Here is a 23,484-nt window from a genome sequence, read left to right on the forward strand (position 1 = left end):
CCATTATTTCATGGATTAGAATGGTTTTGCGTAATAACTAGTCATTAACTTATAATTAGAAATTGTTGATTATACTTTATATTTGTCTAGTTTTTTTCAATTTACTAGTACCTTCCATGTGCTATTTCAGTTTGGTTTCAAAGCACCCCTGTACGATAGGACTGAGCAAGAGGCGATCCCTCTTTTACGGAGGAGGATGCCTTGGTCAAAGGTCAATGACATGCCGGGAATAATAAATCCTTCACAGATAGCCTAGTGACACTAGTTTAAGGGTCAGTCCAGTAGATCCTGGGTGGCACGGCATCTGGTGTGCTGCATGTCATTGCTAACGAATCTTCCACTTAGTTACCGAGGACTTTCTGTTTTTCAGGGTACCACGCCCGCCTGAATCGCCTGCCCGGAGCCGCAGCACGGTGCCTCCGAAAGGGACGAAGACGGCTCGTCGGGAAGGTGATGGCTCTTCTTGTTTGCCAGGCCCAGCGGGAGGGTCATGCCTCCCATAGGCCTGTGCGCCTTCTGGGCAGTCAGAGGCGCCGCAGAACACCCTGGAGTTCATTGAGCCAGCTGGGATATTTTGCAAGTTCTTAAGAGTAAACATTATATAGCATGTGAATGGATACACACATAAAGGATGAAGTTTAATTCATGTAGAAATTCCGACAAAGCAGACGTTGCCAGGGCAGTATCTGTTGTCTATAAATCTGCAGGCCTGGTCTTTTGTCTCTTCTACTCTTTTGACTAATCTTATTATAAGTTAAAATACTCTTGGCTTCTTTATGACTCTTACTGGATTCATGGATGCTTCTTCTATCCTGTCTTTGGTCTTTTATTCTAGAATTCATTACAAAAGAAAAAACTGGGAAAACCTTGTTACCAAATTTCAAAACTCCCTCATGGCAGAGGAATAGATACCAGTTACTCAGTTCACCTTTCCAAGGATTGTGCTGGGCACTCAGTTCACTTAACCCTCCTTACCACCTTGTGAAACAGGTGCTACTCCCTGCTAGCGAGTGGGAAAGCTTGGGTTCAAAGAAGTTCAGTAATGTCTGATGTGATCCAGTTACAAGTGGCAGAGCAGGGAATCAAACCCAGGTCTACTCTTTTTAATTTAAATTTTAACAATTATTTATTTCTTACTTAGCTTTGAGATTGACTGTAGGTTCAGACTGGGGCTCATACTCAGAGAAGATGGTGGTGGGTGAAGAGCGAGGGGCGGAGAGCATTTTGGAGCCCTGATTCCTTGGTTTACTCAATGGGCTCTGTGCCCAGCTGGACTTGTGGTGGTCCGGGCCACGGTCTGCCTGCCCTCACAGAGCTACTGTTTTATCATTTAATTAGGGGACTATGGTTTTTTTTTATGTTTCAGTAGTACAGAAGAAATGAGCCTCTTTATTTCCATGTGGACTTAGATTCTTTTTATCTTTGAATTCAATTTCAAACGTCTAATTAGAAAGACATTTGGTTATTGAAAGAATGATACCACCTTCTTTTGGATCACTTGTTTTCCCAGCAGTAAAAGGATGCTCTTGCTCTTCTGGGTACGTGTTTGTGACAGCCAGCAGGGTGGGAGTGGACGTGGGGTGGAGGGGAGCTGGAGGCTGGGAGTAGGAAACAGAGACATGGTTTGATTTTTTTTTCCTCTTTCTTTGTTAAGCTTGACATATGTTCTTCCTACCTCCTACCTTACTGTGTTCCGGCTCCTATAAAATAGGAACCTTCCATTTCCATGAAAGTAAATAAGCTCATCTTGAAGGCACCCTTTAGCTTGTCTGGAAGAAAACTAGGACCTATTGGGCATCTCTAAGGATTTCAAAAGAATAGAATGATATTTACATGTTTAATTCATCTTCATCACCTTAAAGGGATATTTGTCATTTTTAGCAGAGGTCACTGTTCTGTCTTCCTTTCCCCTCCCCCATCCCTCTTCTCTTTTTCTAAATTGTAATCATAAATAATGAGTTTCATTCACAGCTCTCTGCCAGTGAGCTGCTAATTACGCAAAGTACTGCTTGTAATTTACGCAGTAATAAACTGTAAATTTAAACATTACGGCACTTTAAGTTAATAATTTTTCTGCTGTAACAAATAGCTCATTTTTCACCCATCTTCTCCCTGGGCCCCACTACTGTGGCTTTGTCTGTGACCGAGAGGCACAGGCATAAGGAAGGGATGAAGGATGTGAAGAATTCAGTATGTGAAACCTTTTCATTTAGCTCCACTCCTGCCCAGAATCTGACCTCAAATTAATGTTTCTGTAGCTAGTTCAGAATGTGTTATCTAATGTTTAAGCTAATTATACACATAGATTGAATGCAGATAATAATATTTACCCAGAAACAAATGTGTGTGAGTAACAGCCTTGACATTCTTGACGCTCATGCCTTATGCTCTCCCATCTCAACACGCGCTGGTACTGTGCACAGCTCTTATGCCTGTGCTGTTGGTGTGCGTCCCCAGGGGCCGCAACAGATACTCGCATGAATGTGCTCACAGTAAATGAAGGGCGAGCACCTCCTGTCAGTTTCCAGTGTTTTGGAGATGATTAGTTCTGAATTGCTTGTGGTGTTATGGTAACGTTTCATATTGCAATCTTGAGAAACCCAAATTTACAAACTTAATTTATACAAACTACTACTTTTACTTAAAAGATGACATTTAACAGACAAAGTATGGGGCGACAGTTTTTATAAGTTGCGAAAGTCCTCTGATGTGTGTCTGTCAGCAGCGAGGACTCTGAACGCCTCCTTGTGAAGCCTGTCGGGCTGTAATCAGATGATTCTGGGGGCTCTGTGTGCTGCCAGCTTCCTACAAATTAGCTGTTGTCAAATTGCTTTAAAGAAGTATTTCTATTTCTGTATACTTTAGTAACTCCAGGAGGTATTACTATTAATAAAATACTATATACATTAAATAATATTTAAAATGACGTTTATTGGAACACTGGAGAAAAATAAGTCCAGGGTAACATGAAATACTCCTAAGTTAGATTCCCATAAAAAGAAATACAGTTGCTGTCAGTTAAGACTGGTTAGGACTGACATTCGACATGCGCCTTTGAAGTTGCTGGCACTGTTATGGGAAAGTGTGAGCTCGATTGACAGGTTGTGCTTCCTGTATTTGTTCTGCGGTTAGATGACACTCTTGTCTTCTTGTCTTTGCAGGAGACCAGCATAAGTGCTTTGGGTTCTGAGAGGATAGGCCACATTGTTAGTGACTCTCGGCAGAAAGAGTAAGTGCTTATGTATTTGCTGACTACTATAGTCTGTTCCTAGGAGAAGGAGGCAGAGGAAGGCGTTGTAAGGGAACCTAGAAATCGGACTTTCAGAGCTGAAAGAGGAGATCTTAAAGATTTGTGCTTGGTGATAGTCAACATGGCTACTGCCCTAACCCTGTACGAGTGGTTATTTTTCCCTTCCTAAAGTAGTTTTTATTTTGTTGCTTTTTATATTTATAGGTGATATATTATAAAAGTAGCCCCCAATAAAAATGTTATATTTTTGTGTCTCGTGATTTTTTTTGTTCAAAATGTTTGATAGCCTCTACATTTTCGTATATTCTCTTCCCATTTTGAGACCTCTATATAGAGACATATCTTTTTGTTCTAACTGCTGTGATAAGCACAGCTCAAAAGCCTGTTTGTAGCTTTGGGGAAGTCATTCCACCCCTTCTTGTGCCAGTCTGGTCTCCTACACACGTCATGGTCCCTCCCAGTTACGATCCTCTACCTCTCCAGCCTGGGTAGATTTTTAATTTACGAAATAGACAAGGCATATGTATAGTTCATGCCCTTGTTGAACTGGGGGTCCTTCTGTCACTGCACAGCTGAGGAGTAATCTTTGGTTTGTCGGGAGAGTTTGTGGCCTTTTACATTCCGGTACAAGGCCTTTTCCTTTGAAGAGTTACTTTCTGCAAAAACCTTTGTACACATTTAATGCCTCTTTCCTTTTCTCCTCCAGTTCCATCTTTCCCCATTTCTTTCTTTGTATTCAATTCATTATGCTAACAGTGTTTGGTCTTCTCCTGCCTATAATGTTCCTACCACCTCTTTTATTGTTTTCTTTACTGTTATTCTCTTCCTCTCTTTAGCTTCTGGTTACCATCAGCTGGGAAAAGGGAACGGAATCAGGTAAGGTCTTTTCTTTGTTGTCTTTATTTTATCATTTGATTTCCTTCTTTTTAGAAAGAATAGAGTGTTGGCTTCTGATTTTCCTCACATTTCTGCTTGTGCGCATGAGGTAAGGCTTCTGTTGTCTGTTCTTCTGATTTTCTTGGGGGTCTGTCTCCCAAGGACAGATATTCACCGATAAGGACTGTGGCTCACCGCCCTTGTTAGGTTCAGCTGTGGTCTTTAGTTGATTACTTTAGTTTCTTACTAACACATATTTCATAGGAGCCCCATTTTTATTTTAGTCTTAGACTTTGCCGTGAGAAATCAGGGTGAACCTCATCTGCCGTGGTGTAAACCGTCAGTGTCAGAGCCTCGTGCTGAGAAGCACAGTGTCGACGCCTCCACACGTGGAACAGGGGAAGGAAATGCCGCTCCGAGTGACGTGGGGTTGAGGGCTGGGGGCCTTGTCCTCTTAGTCTTGGCCCTGGCTGCCCCCTGAGGGAGCCCTCGGAACATCCAGTGCTTCGTAAGGGTCATAATTTAAAAATTACTGGCAGTGGCTAGTGTTCCTTTGTTTAAACCTTTGGATTTTGGAAGGGAGAGAGGTTGCTCTATCTTGCTGATTCGTTTCAACGTAGAAGTAGTCGTTACAGCAGACTCGTTATTTCACAGAACTCGAGTAAGGACAAGGCCGAGTGGGAACAACTGATGTGAACGTAGCAGGCGCCGGCAGAGATGGCATTGGGGGGCTCTGAGCCGGAGCACTCGGCGCGTTTGCATCGGGGGACCTAACGGCTGGGGGGGTGGCTTTCAGGGTCACCCTGTCCTTCATTTCTGGAGAGGGTTAAACTCTTTGTCCAAAGCTGTAGAGCTCATAGAGCTATGACCGGAGCTTCTGACACACAGAACAGTTCTGTGGTTTGTATTCTTTTTCTTAAAGATTTTATTTATTTATTTTTGGAGAGTAGGGGAGGAGGGAGAAACAGAGGGAGAGGAACATCCTGATCGTTTTCCTCTCACACACAGTTGAGATCCCCCAACCGGGGGCCTGGCCCACAGCCCAGAAGCGTGTCCTGACAGGAATCAAACCAGTGACCTTTTGGTTCTCAGGCCGGCTCTCAACCCACTGGGCCACACCATCCAGGGCTGTAGTTTTGTATTCCTTTAAGTTCTTTTGAAATTACCAGTTGGAGTTCTTTCAGTCATAACATGTATTTAGTTCTGAAATTTGGGGGGAGGTTTATTTATAGTGGAAAAAATCCAAAGAAAGTTAGCAAACATAAAGTGGGGTGCTTTTATGTACAGTGTCGCATTTGATCCCCGCAACCTCCTTTTGAGGTCCACAGCTGTTTCACAGGTGAGAAACTGAATCACTTTACAAGCTTAAAGCGATGTTTCATTCAGTCTTCATAATAATTCCATAAAACAGTTAAGACAGACAGTGGTACGCCCATTTCTCAGGAAAGGATAGTGAATCTCAAAGGGATGATGTAGTTTTGGATACGCGGGAACTCAGTGCTAGACTGGAACTGAGTGTTAGTTATTCTGATTCTTAAAGTAGTTCCGTCCTCCCTGCCCTCGGCTGCTGGTGTGTGCTACCAGCTGTTCACTGGAGACGTTCGCCGGGACAGGGAAGTGAAAAGGTAATTCCACGTAGGCTTCTTCGCCACAAAGGCTGGTGCTCAGGGGGCCCATGTTTCTGTTCATCAGAAGTCCAGCTGGTTCTTGGCCACCAGGGATTCGAACTGTGCAGGTCCACTTATGCACAGATTTTTAAAACTAAATACTGAAATTTATTTTCTCTTCATGATTTTCTTTGAGAGTTCTAGCTTTTTTCCAGTAGGAGTACAGTATGTAATACATGTAACATACACAATATGTGTTAACCGACTGTTCGTGTTGTCAGCAAGGCTTCCGGTCAACAGTAGTTAAGTCTGGGGAAGTCAGAAGTTATACGTGGATGTTCGACTGTACTGGGGGTTGGCACCCCTGACGACCCCGTGTTTGTACTGTCTTCTGCCATTTGAGTGGTTACTGTTATCAGAAGTTTCTGAAGAAGAAGAGTCTTTTTTCTAGGCGTGGTAGACAAGGGGTGCTGGGGTGCGCCGCTGGACACGCGCGACCTTACTGCATGGTGTGTGTGGGATGGTCGGAGGGGTGTGGTCATCAAATAGCAGGTTGTCCTTTAAGGTCAGGTCTGTTTCATATAAGCCTTACTAAAATAATCTTGTTTATTTTTGCAGTTTAATCCCCTCTCTCCCCTCTACTCCCTGGACGTTCTCGCCGATGCTTCTCACCGAAGGTGTTCCCCGGCACAGTGCTCTGCCAGGTAACTGTCTTCTAGCAGCTGATGCTTCCGGACAATACCAGTGTCCTTTTTACAACACTTTTTAAATGATGAAGTATGTTTGTGTGTAGTATCCAATTTGGTCTTTGCAGTAAGCTTTTGGGGTCAGTGGATGTTTTACAGATGCAGAAAGTGAGGCAAAGCGGCGAGGTAGCTTTCCTGTAGTCACGTAACGAGTATGCGATTTAAGTGTCAACTTATGACCTAAGTCTTCTGGCTCGTATTTCATGTTTCTTCTGCTACAAGCCCATCTTCGCAGACCGTTATTGACGGTCCTTGTTATGGCCCATGAAACCCTGCACAGTCTGACTGCTGCTGCCTGTGTGTGTGGATCCCTTCCTGAGACTCCTCCTCCCCTGCACCCCGGAGCTCCACTCCGCTCTTCTGAAACAGCCCTGTCCCGCGTCTGGCCTTCCACCTGCTCCCTTTGCTCGGACTGCGGTCATAGAGCAGTTCCCAGGATTGGCTCCTCTTCTCAGCTTGGGCCACCTCCTCGAGAACCTCTCAGCCATCCTATTGCAGGGGCCATTGCTACCACTCTCTGCTTATTATCTGTATTTTTAGAGCTTTAACGCCGTCACTAATGACTTTATTGGGCATCCCCTGCCCCCTCTCCCTCCCCCGACAAGAATAGAAACTTGAAAGTGCAGGGACCTTGTCTCGTTCCCTGATACGGCCCTAGCATCTAACCCGCAGTGTCTGTATGTATTTGTCAGAATCAGTCCTAAGCCTACATAGCAGAATGATTGTAGCACCTCTCAGTATTCACTCTCTTAAGTTAGGCAACAAACATAGTAAATATGGCTTTAATTGTAGGATTCCCTAGCAGGGTTATTGTGCCCAAAAGGGCAGTTGATAGGCTGAACCAAAAGACTTTTATTCTTTCTAGTGGCACAGAGAACTTCTTTCCAAGGGCTAATGGTTGTTTCTTCTTTCTAATACATTATTACATGGACATGTTCATAGATTTGGGTTACAGAGTGCACAAAGAAGTTATTCTTTCATGGCTATGATTAGAACTTCCACTGTGGGCTATGGCAGTAAACTCTGTACCATTAACAGCTCCCAGAGCTTCGACTGGAGAAGTAGTCGTTACTGGGGAAAGTCTGTTGAGGAGACCATCACAGATGGTGTTACTGGAAAAGGAGAACATTGTGGGATGTTGACATGAGCCTTTTCTTCAGTAGCATGCAGTTCATTCATTCATTCATTCATTCATTCATTCATTCAATGTTTGCTGATTCCTCTAGTATGTGCCAGGCTCTTTGGTTAGGTACTGCCCTTAAGGAGCTCCCATGCTCATGGGAAAGTCAGGTGTGGAAATTGACCATTACAGTTCAGAGTAGTGAGTGTGGAAAGGTGTGTGCCAGAAAGATGCGAAGCACAGAGGAGGGCTCCTAACTCAGAGGCTCAGGGAGGTTTGCTTAGTGAGGTGGTGGTCAGGCTGTCTTGGAAGACACAAGACTTCCATTTATAGGAAAGCAGTCCTCAAGCTTCTAGTCTTAATACTAAATAAAATAATGGCCACGTATGGTCTTTGGGAAGACTCTAAGTGGCCTGGAGTCGTGTTGGAGCTGAGGGTGGATTGTTAGCCTGCCGTCCCTGACCTCCACTACCTGGAGCTGGGCTGTGCTCGGTGTCCGTGCTTTCGTTGGGTACCTCTTGCCTCTGACGCCTTATGGCAGCTAGAGTGGGTGTCAGCCGCTTGTTTCTTTGTGTACCTCGTTATCCACACCCTTGTTTTCACTCTCTTGCTGGCAGTGCTTGTAGCTGCACTGAGAAGCATAAGGAAGTCTAGGGTACGCGTTGGTGACTCAGCTCTAGGGAAATACAGCTTATTGCTACAAGCACAGTGAGGGAACGTGGACGATTATGGCTCAGTCTGTCTTTCGAGTCCTCATTTCTAGGGTAGCGGATACAACGTGGGTTGCACGTATGAGGTTTTTGTTTTAAATTGTACATACGTTAGACTAGCGGCATATATTTTTGTGTTATGTGCATGTGCTACATAGACACACAGTGTTCAGATTTTTAAATCACGAAGGCACACACTCAGTGGAGTTTGCCGGCCACTGATCTATGGGAGTGGTTGGCACAAGTGGCCTCTCTGTAGTTTTAGAAAATGTGGATAGTGAAACACGGAGCCCCTGGGGCTCCCTCTCATTTCTTTGAAATAGTAGGGTCCCTGCCCAGCGTGTGGTCAGTAGAGAAGCGGCAGCCTAGTTCCAGTGGGGCTGGTGGGTGGGACTGGATTCAGAACCAGGTGGTGTGCTTTGTGAAGAGTGGGTGACTTGACAAAGCCCGGCCCCTAGGAGGGGGACATTAGAGTGGTGGTGGTCGGGAACAGGCAGGTGAATGAGCGTGCTAAAAACTGTTTCGAATGGAAATTTTATCTTTTTCTTGTTCCATTTTATCTGCAGTAGGAAAAATTTCTTTCAAAGCATTTGGGCAGCATTGGGAATTTCACACCCATCATTAGAACGATTTGTGTGTGTACGGTGGTGACTGTGTTATCATTAGTGGTATAATTTTATTTTGCGAATAGAGAAGTGTTTCCTGTTTTATCACAGCTTTCCCCGAGGAGGGCTGGTGTATTAATTTGCTGTATTGCCTCCTGGCTGTTCCCAGGCTGTTTTTCCTCTTCATCATGGAATTTTTAATGGCCCTGGTACCTCTTGGGAAGCATGTGAGGAAGAGTTCCTCGGGGAGTGCTTTTCTTTTTTCACATGCCTATAATTACTCTCCTTTAAGAGCACAAAGAGTTTGATGATCGTGCCCGAACTGTGAAGGTTTCCTCCTGTTGGGTTACTGAGCTGAGGCTGCTTCCTGCCCGGACACGGCCGCTGCCACAGTCCCCGCACTCAGCTGCAGGACAGTGAGGACCCCTGAGCGCCTCCTCACTGCCAGGGCGTTCATTATACAGCTCTGGTGCTCCGCACGGGGCCCGGGGGCCGCTGGGGGCCGGGACGACCTCAGGGCTCTCTCTTGTCTCGTATCTCATTGCTATAAACAAAGAAATAATGAGACCATGATTTTAAGAGATCATTTTATTGATGTTTCATTTTAATATGGCCCTGATGGCAGGTGCGTTTGATGGGGAGGGAGTCTTTGGGGTGTTTGTGCCACCCAGCAGTTTCGTGGTTCAGAGGGTTTCAGAAATACCTCTCTAGAAATACTTATGTTTGGTCGTTTTCAACCCTGACTACACTTGGAATCACCTGAGAAGCTTTAAAAAGGATATCCGTGCTGGGCCCTACCGGTGTGGCTCAGTGGGTTGGGCAGGGTGAGGCAAAAGGTTGCAGGTTCGATTCCTGGTCAAGGCACCTGCCTGGGTTGCGGGTCTGGTCCCTGGTCAGGGTGTGCTTGAGAGGCAGTTAGCTGATGGGGGTTTCTCTCCCTCTTTGTCTCTCTTTCCCTCCCTCTTAAAAAAATAAATAAAATATTTAAAATATATATACTTATGCTGGGCCCCACTCCCCAAGATTGCAATTTAATTGATCTGGGACAAGCCAGGCCTTGGCATTATTTTAAAGTTCCCCGGTGACTCCAGTAGGCAGCTAGGGTTAAGACCCATTGCCCTAAATGCATATGATTTTTGACTGGTGCTTTGTAATTTGCTTAACAGGAAATCTCATTTCATATTAAAAAAATATGGCACACTTCGTGGGTACGTGCGCCATCCACGCACAGGGCTGTGCTGCCCTCTCTGTGTCGGTCCAGTTTTAGAGCACGCGCAGCCGGAGCGAGCGCTTGTTCCGTGATCGGCACAGCTCTGTGCTTTGGTACTGTGATTCCCTGCGAGAGGTAGAGCCGTGGACGGCTCTCAGCCCTGGAGGACTGCTCAGGTGCTGAGAGAGTGAGAGTGTTAGGGTTTCCTGCAGTGCCCTGCACGTAGGGAGTAACCCATGGGAGGAGGTGTTGGGTGGGGGCGGGGGCGGGTGGACAGCGGTGAGGTGCGTGGATGACATTCCTAAACCAGCTGTTTCGGTCTCTGGTACGGGGGGGGGGGTGGCATTGCTACGACGCAGTGTACGTGGTGTCGGCGTGGAGGACTGCCGCACTCCTACGGCAGGTGGTGTGATTGGCGTGCCGTAGAGGTGGTGGTTTCACTGTCAAGGGCACGAGAGCGGTAGTGAGGAGCTAGTGCCGGAGGCAGCTTTTCCCAAAGTGGGAGAGTTATTGATCGTCCAGGATGGCTTTTCTTACCGTTATTGCCTCAGAAAATGCTAACTAGAACTTACCAGGTGCTACATCTCTCTGTGCGATGCACAGGTCACCAGTTGTGGTTTGTGAAAGTCTCATGACAGCTTTGAGTTTTCTCCAACATGGCTGACCTTCCCTCTGTTTCGGGTAGTAATTTGGTAATATAGCACCATTTCCGTTTATTTCTTCTTAAGGTTCTTAATCTCGGAGTAGTGGGTGTTAGACCCAGGTAAGAATCTTGGCTTTACCTGGGCAAATGATTTATCCTCCCCATTTGTCTAGTTCCTCATCTTTAAAATGGAAATACCAATATTTATTCAGCTAGTGGTGGTCAAAATGAAATAATACATTTGAATATTTTACATACTGGTAGCTAATACTATTATTTTTGTTGTATAGTCACTACCCTGCCCTGTGCTTAGGGTAATTATGGTTTTACTAACTTTGAGTTGGCTTCCAGAGCTGTTTGCTAATGAGATGTAGCACAGATTCTGGAGGCGCTTGAACGGCCTGGAAGGGACTGTAAGAGGAGGCATTTGGACAGTGTTTGGGTTAAAAAGAGAGGTTCCTGCCCTTTAGAGATTCGAAATATGATAGACTGTGCTCATTGTAATTCATTTTTTCTGTTCACAAGCGTTATGATCTGCATATCAGAGTTGTGTGCCCAGCTGGCTGTGCCACTTGACAAGGAGTTTCAAAGAGCAAGAAGAAGACTCAATTCACGCTATTAATTTTGACCTTTGGAGCCATAGTAAACAGCCTCAGGTTTTACCTCGGGGTGTGGGGGGAGGAACCTTTGTCGGTCTCCTGTCTGCTGCGGATGCTGTGGTGCTGCGGATGCTTCCCCTGCTGCCGTGCACTACAGCTCTTCCCCACGTCTTAGTGCTTTAGTTTTGGCCACGCGTGAGGGAGAGTTTCTGCTCTAATGTCGTCCACCAGGCTGCCAGTCCTACTGGAACTTCCCTTTCTTACAGTGCACCATTCTTGAGTTGTTCGTCCTCTGTTGGAGAGTCTTGTTTCTAGCACCTCTCAGCCAGTTGGCATCGTGCTGCCTGCGCGGAGCGAGGAACGCGTGTCCTCTGTTCTGCTGTTGTGTGATGTGCCCATCTCCCCAGCCATGGGGCGCGCTGCTGCTCCTGTGGGCGGCGTCCGGCAGCTTCACATCAGCCTCGGCTCAGGCAGGGGAGATGGGTCACGGAGAGTTGCAGGTGCTAGTGAGCAGCCTGTCACAGACTCTGAGGGTTAGTTCGGAGTGAATGCACTAGTGGGATGGCCAGGGTCTCTCCTGGCAGGTGAGCCTCCATTGTGTCCTGTGATTGTAGGTGGTTTTCTCTCCCAGCTGCTCCTCGTGCCGGAGGCCTGGGGTCTTTCCTGCGTGCAAGTCTGTGAGCACACTTCCCTGCTGGGTGTTTAGTACGTGCCAGTTAACCCTGGAGATGAAATCACATGTGAGGAAGGGGTGCCTCTTCTTCCCCAGGTTTAAGTCTGTTTTCCCTCATTTTACCTTGGCAGTCCGCGTGTTCTTAGTCATGGCTCAGTGTCTGTCTCTGTTAGTTCTGTGTGCGTCAGCCTCCTCGTGTGTTGTGAGTTCCCGGCGGAGGGGCCCTGAGCTCAGTCATCCTGTGTGTCCCCCTCCACAACCAGCGTAGCGCTTTGCACAGGGTAGGCCTCCATTCATTTTTGCTAAAAATAATTGAGGTAAATAGATTAGCAGCTAAGGAGAATAATTGGGGTTCTGTGTGTTGTGTGTGCGTGTGTGTGTGTGTGTATTATGACCTTTGTTTCTTAGATCTATAATTCTTTCTTGATGTTACTAATTTGTAGGTGTTTAAGGAAAAGTATAGCAAATAAATACCTTTTCACAATAAATTTTATGTAAAAAAGTGAACTCCATTGGTTTTTAAGAATGAGTGGTTGTTGAAGGTGAACTGTTCCTAAATGAGCTCACCACTGGCAGGTGAAGACTGTACTCTCTCCTTAGGAGTGACTCTGAACATCTTTGTTCTGAGTCTGTGGCAGTCACTTCAGTTATTTTTTGCCAACATTGGTTCTATTAAACACGCATGTTTTTCTCAAAGTAATTTTTTTCCCCTAAAAGAACATTCCTGCCCCAGGGACATGGTGGTCTGCCCAGTTTCCTAAGTACCACTGCGGCTGTAGCAGCTCACCCGATCTGTCGGCACCTGCAGCAAACAATAAAGAGAGACGCTGTGTTTGCGTGTGCGTGCACAGAGCAGTCTTTCAATTAATCGTCAGTCTTTTGCATTCACCTTTCCCCCATGATAGGAATTTAGTGACTTTTCCTGAACTAAGAGTTTTTAAAGGCTTTTTGTTGCTTTTAATGCTCATTTCTCCTCATAAATTCTTTTTGGCAAATGCTGCTGAATGGGAGGCTTTCAGGGGAAGCCGAGACCCGGCCTCCTGCTGGGACGAAGTGCTGGGGAGTGAGTCCTGCCGCTGGTGGGGCCGCATTTTCTGTAGGCCGAGTGCCTGCCTGCCTGCCGGGGAACCGTATTTTTGTCTAAATAGTTCTTCATTTTAATCATTCTGTTATTCGTTACGTGAAATGTTTAGATCTCTCTTATTGACTAGCTTAGCTTTGGGAATAGGTATATTTTTAACTCAGTAATTTTCACAGTAGGTAGAAGCTTATCAGTATTACTTGAGGAGAAATGTCAAAATGAACATACTACTGATTCCTCTCCCACCCCCACGTGGAGGGGGTTGTGCATTTTGTAAAAGCTCCTTACATCATTCCGATGAACATTTGCCACCTCAGTTGAGAAGGAAGTTTTAATAACTTGGTAGAGATTTTAGCTTAACTGAGCCTATGCATAATGGAGTGGCCTCCTCCCCATAGTTTGCAACACAAAAACAACAGCCCTTGGAAAAGAGTTTTTAGAGATCTAGTTAAATCTTCTAGCCCGTAGGGAGACATAGGGGCATAGAGACTCTGGGACGAATAGCCCTTCTGTGCTCAGCCTTAAGGTGTGATGTTATTATACCTCTTAGGAAGTAGCTCTCCAACTTGGAAGTGGTCTTGAGAAAAATGTTTTAAGGAAGAAGCATTCAACTGAGTTTTAGGAACGAACACAACTTTTCTTTGTCCCTGCCTCAGTTTCTCTGTGACTGGAAGGCCGTGCAGCTGGAAGCAGGACTGGGCTGCGGGTCTGTCAGGGCACTGTCTTGTTTGCCACTGCACCCCGGTGCTCACCAAAAACTCAGCGAGCCTGGGAGAAGCAGAAACCTGCCGAGTAGGGAGGAAACAGTTCGCACAAAATGCATGCATTTACAACAAAAGGTTATTAATAAGTTTCGTTACCTGGTTTCCTTGGAAAGCCTTCGGCTGTGTCCTGAGTCATAACCAGAGGAAACTTACCAAACGTTAAGGACTAAGAACGTTGGAGACAACCATTAGGAGTGGGAACGAGGTGGTAGAAGTGGAGCATTTACTGCAGAGAGAAGGAACGGAGCCTTAGCAGTCGGGGGCATTTCGTGTAGGAACAGCCAACTCTGAAGCCCGTAACATCACTGCTCGGGGAATAGTGGGGGTCTGAGAACCATGGCCCACAGGGCGGGGCATCCCAAGGACCACCGAGCCGTGGAGTCCCGGCAGTCCCCTACGGACTTGCAGAATACAGTGCAGTCTGGTAACCTACGTGCACAGTAGTAGGTAATACTGACTTTTATTTTACTAAAATAAATATTTTTAACACCACTGCATTTCTGTTTAAAATGGTTAAAATTTTAAACATTGGTACATACATGGTTTCATCTTTTCACTCTAAAATGTGTCATTCCTTACAAATGCGAGAGAAGTGAGCGATATTGACTGTCTCCAGTCAGGAAAGGTAGTGTATTTTAATTCATTGAAGAACAGTGTACACACAGAATTTACAAAGAAATATATACTTGATGAATTTTCAGCATCCAGAAACAGATATTACCATAAAGAACCCCAGAAGCTCCTCATCGCTGTCCCTTTTCCCCACCCCCCACATCTCAAAGGTAACTGCTGTTCTGATGTCTAACAACATAAGTTTCAAGAAATGGCCCTGGCTGGTGTAGCTCAGTGGATTGAACATGGGCTATGAACCAAAGGGTCGCTGGTTTGATGCCCAGTCAGGACACATGCCTGATTGCAGGCCAGATCCTGGTAGAGGGCACGTGAGAGGCAACCACACATTGATGTTTCTCTCTCTCTCTTTCACCCTTCCCCTCTCTCTAAAAATAAATAAATAAAATCTTTTAAAAAATTCCTCACTTGACCTTTAAAAAAAGTTTCAAGAAATGGTGTTACCATTTAATCTAAAAAGTTTTGGAGAGTCTTTTAATGAACTTAAAGTGAAGAAGAAAGCATGAATGTAAACCATCAGCCTGTGTTTGACTCGTTTTTCTTTCTGAAGCTGTGGGAGAAGCAGGACGGAATTAGAACAAAGCGCTCAGCGGTCTGAGTTGGAGTCTGATTGTGCTCACGTACCTTGTTTGTAGAAAAGATGGAAACTATTCCGTATGTTTCTCTGTTTTGAGGAGAAACAAATTAAAAAAAAAAATTAGAGAGTAGGGAGGCAGAAAGAGAGGGAGAGAAACATGGATGTGAGAGAGAAACATCAAGGGGTTACCTCTCGTACATGCCCCTAACTGGACAGAGCCCAGAACCCCAGGCATATGCCCTGACTGGGACTTGAACCAGTGACCTTTCACTTTTCAGGGTGATACTCAACCAACTGAGTCACACCGATCAGGGCTCGGAGAAACAAAAGTTTATAGTGTCAATTTCTTTTCAGCCTTTGTCTGGCTTCAAAGGGAATCGCCACCACCGCATTTAGGCTTTTAAAGGCCTGGCTGCTGTTGGCACTCTGACGTCTGTCTTTCTTAGTTGGTCAGCGTGCTGATCTAGACTTATTCCCAGGACTTGTGTAAGGTTTGAAAAGTGAATTGTTTTCCCTTCTTTACACACTTATATTCATATTTCATGTTGGAATTTTGGAACTAACTATTCATGGGACATTTAATTTAAAGTTAACTTCTTTTCCGTACAGAACAGAGTGATTGATAAAAGGTGATTTGGATGGACTTTCCAAGCCACAGGCTTTATATTCTAAATCTGCTTATTTTGGTGTTCTTTGCATTCTATAAAATTTTGTGCGATTTCAATCAGTATTTTTCTTTCCATGTTTATACATTGAGTGGGTCTCTTAAGTGTTTGCTATTTGGAGAAAAGAGCATGAAAGAGAGAAGGAGGAAGGAAGGAGCAGGGAGGGAGGGAGGGAAACGTGCACATATTCTTTTAAACTGTGAAAGTTGGCAGATTGGGTCCCCCCACCCGATGGGAATATTTGTCCATTCAGCAGTGGTCTTCTAGCCTTGCTTAACTAGTTCTCTTAGGCTTGACTGTGACTCCAGCTTGAAGTCTGTTAAACACAAGACTTGATCCCCAGCTAGGGCTGCCAGTTCAGAGGTCATCTGGTATCATTTTAGTAGATTCCTTTTTATATGTTTTGTATTCTGGCTATTTTAAAAAAATTGTGATAAAATACATGTTTTAAGCATTTTAAGTGTACAACTGGCTTATTCATTCATATCAGTTCTAGTCAACAGATATTTAATGAGGATCAGCTATGTGCCTTTTGCTGAGTTTCGTAGATGATTGAAAATTATGAAAGAAATATAAATATGGTTCCTGCTCTCAGGAAGGTTAAGCTTCATTAGGGAAACAAGATATGTGTACAGCAGTTAAATAGTAATTCATAGTAGATAAGGTCTTGAATGTTGAGGGAAACCGTGTAAAGGTGAGATTCAGTTTGGTCCTTAATCAGGGGTAGTATGTGTCCAGTTGGAGAGGCAGGAGGAAGTGGTGAACTGAAACAGCTGCCTCCTGTTGCAGTGTTAAGCCTGTTGTCTTTCAGACAGTCTTTTGCTTTTCTAGTCTTGAAGCTATCACCTTTTTGTTTTTAAAACAAGCTGAACAGCTCTGACTGGCGTGGCTCAGTTGGTGGGGCATTGTCCGGCAAAGCTAAAGGTCACTGGTTCGATTCCCAGTCAGAGCCTCTGCCTGGGTTGCAGCCTGGTCCCTGGTCGGGGTGTGTGTGAGAGGCAACCACTCAGTGTTTCTCTCACATACAGGTATTTCTCTCCTTCTCTTTCTCCCTCCCTTCTCCTCTCTCTAAAAATAAAAAATGTCTTTTTTTCCTTTTTAAAAAATATTTACTTATCAATTTTTAGAGGAGAAGGGAAGAGGAAGGAGGGGAGAGAAACATCGGTGTGTGGTTGCCTGTCACACGCCTCCCATTGGGGACCTGACCTGCCACCCAGGCATGTGCCCTGACTGGGAATCGAACCGATGACCCATTGCTTTGCAGGCCAGTGCTCAATTCACTGAGCCACACCAGCCAGGGTAAAATAAATAACATCTTAAAAAATGAAAATCAAAAAGTAAAATAAGCTGAAGATTCAGAAAAGAGGACATATTATTAGCACATAATTTGTATTTTTAAAAATCACAGAAACTCAACTTGCTATGTAGACACTATTAAAAACGCAGACATACAGTGATAAAAGGGTTAAACTTCCTATTAAAATTCCATGCATATGTCTGTGTTCATGCAGCATTAAACTTTTCAATATATTACCGCTTGGGAGTAGGTATTTCATTATGAGTTTAGAACAATTGAGGTTATGGTTTTATGAAAAATGTACAAAAATCAGCATGTAATGAAACACATGTTTACTGAAATTAATCTTGAATGTCTGCTCTTTTGCTAATCAGGTAAAAACTTTAGAATGGGTAGTTTTGTGAGTAAAGAGTGAATTATGATTGACCGTGAATAATCTTGTATTGCCACTTGATGCTGCCTTTGTTAGTATGTATCAGTGACGGGCCGAGGACTTTATCCGGGCTGAACGTAAGGTCATAAACACTGAGGTTTACAGGGTTAAAGCAATATTTTCCTTGCTGCCTCTGCAGACAGGCAAACATACACTTGGGACCCCCGTGTTCACGTGACATCAAGAGGAAGCGGAAACCTGTGGCCACAGCGTCTCTCTCTAGCCCCAGTGCAGGTAACTGTACATGGGTATTATTTACTGAGCGCCTGCTCAGTGTCAGATACTAAGTTATTTGGTTTTACATGCCTTTCCATCCAACTTCGATGATAAGGTGGGTCATTTCATTCCTACTTTCATGGGAAAACTGAGAATGTGAGAAGTAGTTTCCTAAGGTCACACACGGTTTAAGAATTTCAACCTTGTTCTGTCTGACCCTGCATTCTGTTTTGTCGCTGTCACATGGCTGTCTTGAGTTTGAATCCATGTATTCCACTAAAAACAATCTTCAGTCTTCTGTGCTTTTGTTTTAGCACAGACAGGAGATTAGGTCTTTGTTAATGAATGTCCCATTAGGGTGGCAGTGTAGTCACTCAGTAGCCAAGGAGCCACATGGGTTTACTTTTTTTATCCTCACTTGAGGACATGTGTACTGATCTTAGGGGGAAGGGAGGGAGAGAGGGAGGAAGAGAAACATTGATCAGTTGCCTCCCCTACACGCCCCCCAACCAGAGACCAACCCTGCATCCTTTTGGTTTATGGGACAACACTCCAACCAGCTGAGCCACACCAGCCAGGACAGGTTTGTGTACTCTGTAAATTTAGTGTGGAGTACAATATATTCTCACTGTTTTTATGTATAGTAGAGTGCTAATATTTTACCAGTCATGAAATTTCTAATTAAAAACAAATTTTAAAGTTAAAACGTTTTAGTTTTCTGACCAAAGCTACTTGGTAGAAACCGAAAGAGTGGCTTCCATTGGTGGCGAGGAGAGGACATGAGGAAGTCTTCCGGGATGCTGGGATGCTCTGCATCGTGAATTGGGTGAGGTTGCATTGGTACAAAATATGTAAAGATTCGCTGAACTATACATTTATGATTTATGCACTTAACTGTATGCATGGTATCCTTAAATGAAAACAGAGGGGGATAGTTATTTATATCAGCAAGAATATTGGATGTCTATAGATCTTCTTCTTTGGAGTTAAGAGAAGGTAGTTAAATGTAAGTAGTAATCATAGGAAATCCTTTGTTATTTTAATATAGTTCAGGGTGAATTGCTCTGGATAAAAAGACCATATCTGGTTGTAGGACCAATGAAAAATACCCACAGTTCTGTTTTTTCTCCTTTCCTTCTGTTTATTATGTAAGTTTCAGGTATACAACATTATAATTCCACACCTGTCTACAGTACAGTGTTACCCCCAGAAGTCCAGTTCTCGTCTGTCACCACGCAGCCCCTGCCCACTCCCACACCCTCAGGCCCCTTCTTTGGTAACCACCCATCCCTATGGTTATTTTCCTGAGGATCGTGGATTTATTCTGTGGAAATTGAGATTATAAATTATTTTATTTTCTTCAGAAAATATTATATATTATAATTACTACATTTTTATATTTATTATGTATAGTTCAGAGTAATCAGATAGTTGAGTAGGGAGTACGTCTGTGCTGGAGTTCTTTTCCCTACTTTTACTTAGTAAGTTTCAGCATGCTCTGTGACCGACCCCTTCAGGCTTCTCTGACAGTGGTTCACACTGACGTGAGTGCGGACAGGCTTAGTCACAGGTCTGATGTCTGTACTAAATGGTTTTAGTGGTGTCCGCACGGCCATGCCCTGAGCTGAACTTTTTACCTACGTTATTTCACTTAATCTCTGCAGCAACTTTATAAGGTGCTGTTTTTATTCCCAATACATGGGAGCTATTTGAGGCTTAGAGAGGTTAATCACTTCCCCAAGGTCACATGGTTGATAAATTGCAGAGCCAAGGTCAGACCCGTTTCCCTGTGACTCTGGAGCTGCCCTCTTAAACCCTGCTGGTGTCCTGTCTCCTGTGCGATGGGATCGGTTCCACACTGTGACTCCGCATCGAAAGCCAGATCCTCATCCTGTCTGTGGGGTTGGAGGCACTAAAACACAATCTCCCCTCTTTTATCTTTTTGTTCTTTTTTTCTCTTTAATGTCTAGCCTCTGTGTTTGGCTTCTAGTCATTTTTAAGAGAAGGACTGTTGAGAAGAGTTTAAAATCCCTATTTCATATTTAAGCTGGGGAATGTACTGGGAGGTATTAAACAAGACTTGGGCATTAAACACGTCTCCTACCGATCTTAACTCCTCCCCTCACTTGTTGACTAAGGCTTGCTTCACTGAATGTTTTCTTTTTTTTTTTTAATCCACAACCCGAGTGCCCCATGGAGGTGAAGGACATAGCCTGGGCCTGCGCCATCAGTCAGTAGAACAAATGGGCTCGCTCTGCCTAACATTGGGCCATCTCAGATTCCACCTCTTTTATAGAAATGACTGATGAAGAGAGGTGTGTTCCGCTTTGCCGCCGTATTAATACACATCAGGGGCCAGCTCCTGGCACTAAATCACGCTGCCGCATACATCTGTTATCGGGCTCTTCACCGGTGTGATGAACAAGACTGCAGATAGAAGCTTCCTTGTGTCATTCTTTATAGGATTTTCCTAAAAGAATAAATAGCTCAGATCTCTGCCAACAGTCTCCCCTGTCACTGTGATGAATTCAGCTTCTTTCTTAAACATGCAGCCACAAATCTTTCCCCTTCTCCCCTCCCCCCGGTGGAAAGTTTTGAGTTGAAAGTGACTGAATTTAAAGATATTAATAAGGCTAGAGAGGTGAAGAGCAGGTAGGAATAGCATGCCTTGTCTTTTTATTCTAATATTAACAAAAGGCCAAGGAAAAGGACTTGTTTGTAGGGTCCTTGAGTAGATCCTTCTGGAAAGTGTAGCACCTTTACTTTCTTCTTTTTATGCCCGTCCCCTTCTCTTTATGGCTTTATAAACACAGCTGTGTGGGGCACAGAGCCACTGTGGATCTGGGTGAGTGACTGTGTGAACCTACTTAAAACGCCCATCCCTCAGAACAGGGACTGCCCAGCCGGTACCACCTTGTGCTGAATGAATTTGCTGTATGTGCCCTTAAAGAATGTAACTGGAAAAGAAAAAAAAATGTTTTTTTTTCTCCCCAAGTTGAGATGAAGTAGCTGTAAAAAAGCATAAGGAACGCAGATGAAAACCAGATCTTATTTTGTTGAGATGATTTTCTTCATTGAAACAGCAGGACAGAGCCCTGTTGTACCAATTCCCTTCCTTCCAAACGTGAGCGTGTGGCTTTAGGTAGAGGAGAACCGGATGGCAGGGCGTGGTTTTCAGAGCCCCGTTTGCCTTTGCTGCCCTTCGTCTCTCTGGGATAGGACACCTGCCTTCAGAGCATCAGTCGGAAGGGTGCCCGGCAGTTCAGCTGGTGATGTCAGTTCTGTCGGATTCCGAGTATCAGGCCAGTGGTGCTGGAGGTGCAGTCGCGAGGACAGGGATTACTTTCTGTTTTGCTGCTGCTGTACCCGAGACGTTAAAGTAAACGCCCAGCAGATGGGACCATCTCACTAGACAGTTGTATGAATGTGTGAGTAGAATCTTAAAGTTGAAACAGAGTTATTCTCAGTATTACTCTAATGCTGTGATTGGATTCAGTAGTTCTGTTTTAGGGTCACCCTTGTCTTGGGAGCCATGGGGCAGATTCTGATTGCCCGCCATGCCTCTCTAAAGTTGAGGTGATTTTTCAAGTTAAAAAAGCCTGATAGAAGGTATGCGAGGGGTAAAGAAAAATGACACAGCGAAGACCCACACACCCACCAACAGCTGTAAGAAAAAGAGGATCACGTCTAGAATATTCTCCCCACTCTCCTCAGGGGTAACCATTATCCTGATACTTATTTCTTGTTCATCACTTACCATTCTTGTTTTTTAAAAAATTGTTTTAAGACACAGGTATCTCTAAGCAGTATATTGTCTAGTTTTGCCTGTTTTTGAACCTTGTGTAAATGGAATGTCATGTTTTATAAGTTATTTTACCCAGTTATGTTCTTAGATTCATTCATTTCTCACCCTGCCACATCTGTGGTGCTCTCTTGTATTAATATGATGAATACACTACAGTCGAAAATTCTTGATGGACATTGGGATCGTATCCCATTTTATGCTGTTGTGGAGAACACGGCATTGTTCCGCGAGAGTGCGCATGCAACAGTGTTTTCCAGGCCACTTCACACTCGTCAGACAGTGTTGGGGAGGATGCGCAGATGTTGGGACCGTCGCGTGTTGCTGGGGGTAATCTGAATACTGCAGCCACTGTGGAAAACAATATGGCGGCTCCTCAAACTTCAAAACATAACCTTTTCAACCAGAACCACCATCTGCCAGTAACTTGCCAAAATGGCTAATGCAAAGGGAAGAAGACCCACCTGCTCTACATTCTCTAGGCCTTTTAGAAGACATGGAGTTCCTTTAGGCACATACATGCAGATCTACCCAAAAGGCCATATTGTGGACATCAAAGGAATGGGCGCTGTTTAAAAAGAACCGCCCCCACGAATGTTATCGTGCAGAACTGGAGGGGTCTACAGCAGAACCCAGCATGTGGTGGGCATTGCTGTAAACAGGCAAGTTCAGGGTCAGATTTTTGCCAAGAGAATTAATGTACGTATTGAGCATATAAAACACTCTAAGAGCTGGGATGATGTCTTGAAACATGTGAAGTAAAATGATCAGAAAAAGAAGGAAGCCAAAGAGGAAGGTAGATGGGTTCAGCTGACCACCAGCCTGCTCCACCCAGAGAAGCACATTGTGTGAGCACCGATGGAAAGAGCCCGTTCCCTCTGAGTTAAATGGCGTGGTACAGGGAAAAAAAGACCCCTGTACTGTTAAAAAAAAGTAAACATAAAATCACTACCACGTGGTGCAGCAGTTCTGCTCCCGGGTATATGCCCGAAAGAATTGAAAGCAGGCATTCAAAGAGGTACTTGTATACTCTGTACAATAGCCGAAAGGTGGGAACAGCGCAGATGCTCATTGCTGGATGCATGGAAGAGCCAGACGCGGCGCACACCGCATACAGTGGGGCATCACCCAGCCTGGGCGCCTCCGTGATCCGGAGTGAAGTTCTGGCACGTGCTGCAGCGTGGATGAAGGAAGACCATATGCTAGTGAAATATGCCCAACGCAAACAGACAAAGGCTATATGATTCCGATTATGTGAGGTGCCTAGAGTAGTCAAGTTTATAGAACCAGAAAGCAGAATGGTAGTTCCCGGGATGGGGGAGGGGAGGACTGGGAGCTGCTGTTTGTGGGTGTGGGGTTTTCATTTGGGACGAGAGAGTCTGGACAGGGACGTGCGATGGCCGAAGCAGTGTCAGTGTACTGGGTGCTGCGAGCTGTGCGGTAAAAACTGTTGCAGTGAGAGAGTTTGTATTATGTACATTTTGCCATAATAAAAAACATGTAGCAAAATAAAAAATGTTTTTCTGCTAGTTTCAAGCAGGAGCCTAAAGCAATGTCCCTCCGTGGTCTGTTGGCCATTTCTTTCCATGGTCCGTAATGGTCAATTCATTAGAAAGAGACATCTCGGTAAAATAAAAAAATAAAAATAAAATAAAAGTTTTTTCCTAGGGTAGTAGGGTTTTTTTTTCATTGTGGTTAATAATCATACTCTAATGGTGAATATAGTTATGTGAAATTTCAGTTAAATGAATGAGTGTGAGCTCACAAGACATAGTGATTGATTGATTGATTGGGGTTGTGATGTCAGATGTAGTTCCCGCTGTTGTGGTTTGAGGTTCCAAAACATGTGAAGGTCACTGCCCTCAAGCCACTTTTGTGTATGTGTCATAGAGTAATAGCTCTCAAGATTATTCTTAGGATGAGTCCCTGTAAGAACCTCGTGTTTGAATATATATGTGGGTGTGCATGTAAATCTGAAAT

At 44.5% G+C, this 23,484-nt stretch overlaps 1 protein-coding gene and 1 pseudogene across 4 annotated transcripts in view; both read left to right on the top strand.

The window, feature by feature from the left end:
- The window catches only part of GPATCH2L (G-patch domain containing 2 like), a 54,252-nt gene that overhangs the window by 25,149 nt on the left and 5,619 nt on the right, over positions 1–23,484 (top strand). Inside the window, exons 5-9 of one of the 4 annotated variants that reach the window (XM_037145226.2) lie at positions 371–450; positions 3,162–3,229; positions 4,087–4,126; positions 6,352–6,437; positions 17,626–17,720. In XM_037145226.2, coding sequence (XP_037001121.2) covers positions 371–450; positions 3,162–3,229; positions 4,087–4,126; positions 6,352–6,437; positions 17,626–17,720 — 369 coding nt within the window. Of the gene's footprint in view, positions 1–370; positions 451–3,161; positions 3,230–4,086; positions 4,127–4,180; positions 4,236–6,351; positions 6,438–17,625; positions 17,721–23,484 lie in introns of all 4 variants that reach the window. The other 3 variants (XM_037145225.2, XM_053673269.1, XM_053673268.1) reach the window with 3 other exon arrangements.
- Positions 23,003–23,128, top strand: LOC119049305 (uncharacterized; annotated as a pseudogene).

The sequence above is a fragment of the Artibeus jamaicensis genome, unplaced genomic scaffold, assembly GCF_021234435.1.
Source record: "Artibeus jamaicensis isolate MK-2021 breed Jamaican fruit bat unplaced genomic scaffold, CSHL_Jam_final contig_851, whole genome shotgun sequence".
Classification (NCBI taxonomy): Eukaryota; Metazoa; Chordata; class Mammalia; order Chiroptera; family Phyllostomidae; genus Artibeus; species Artibeus jamaicensis.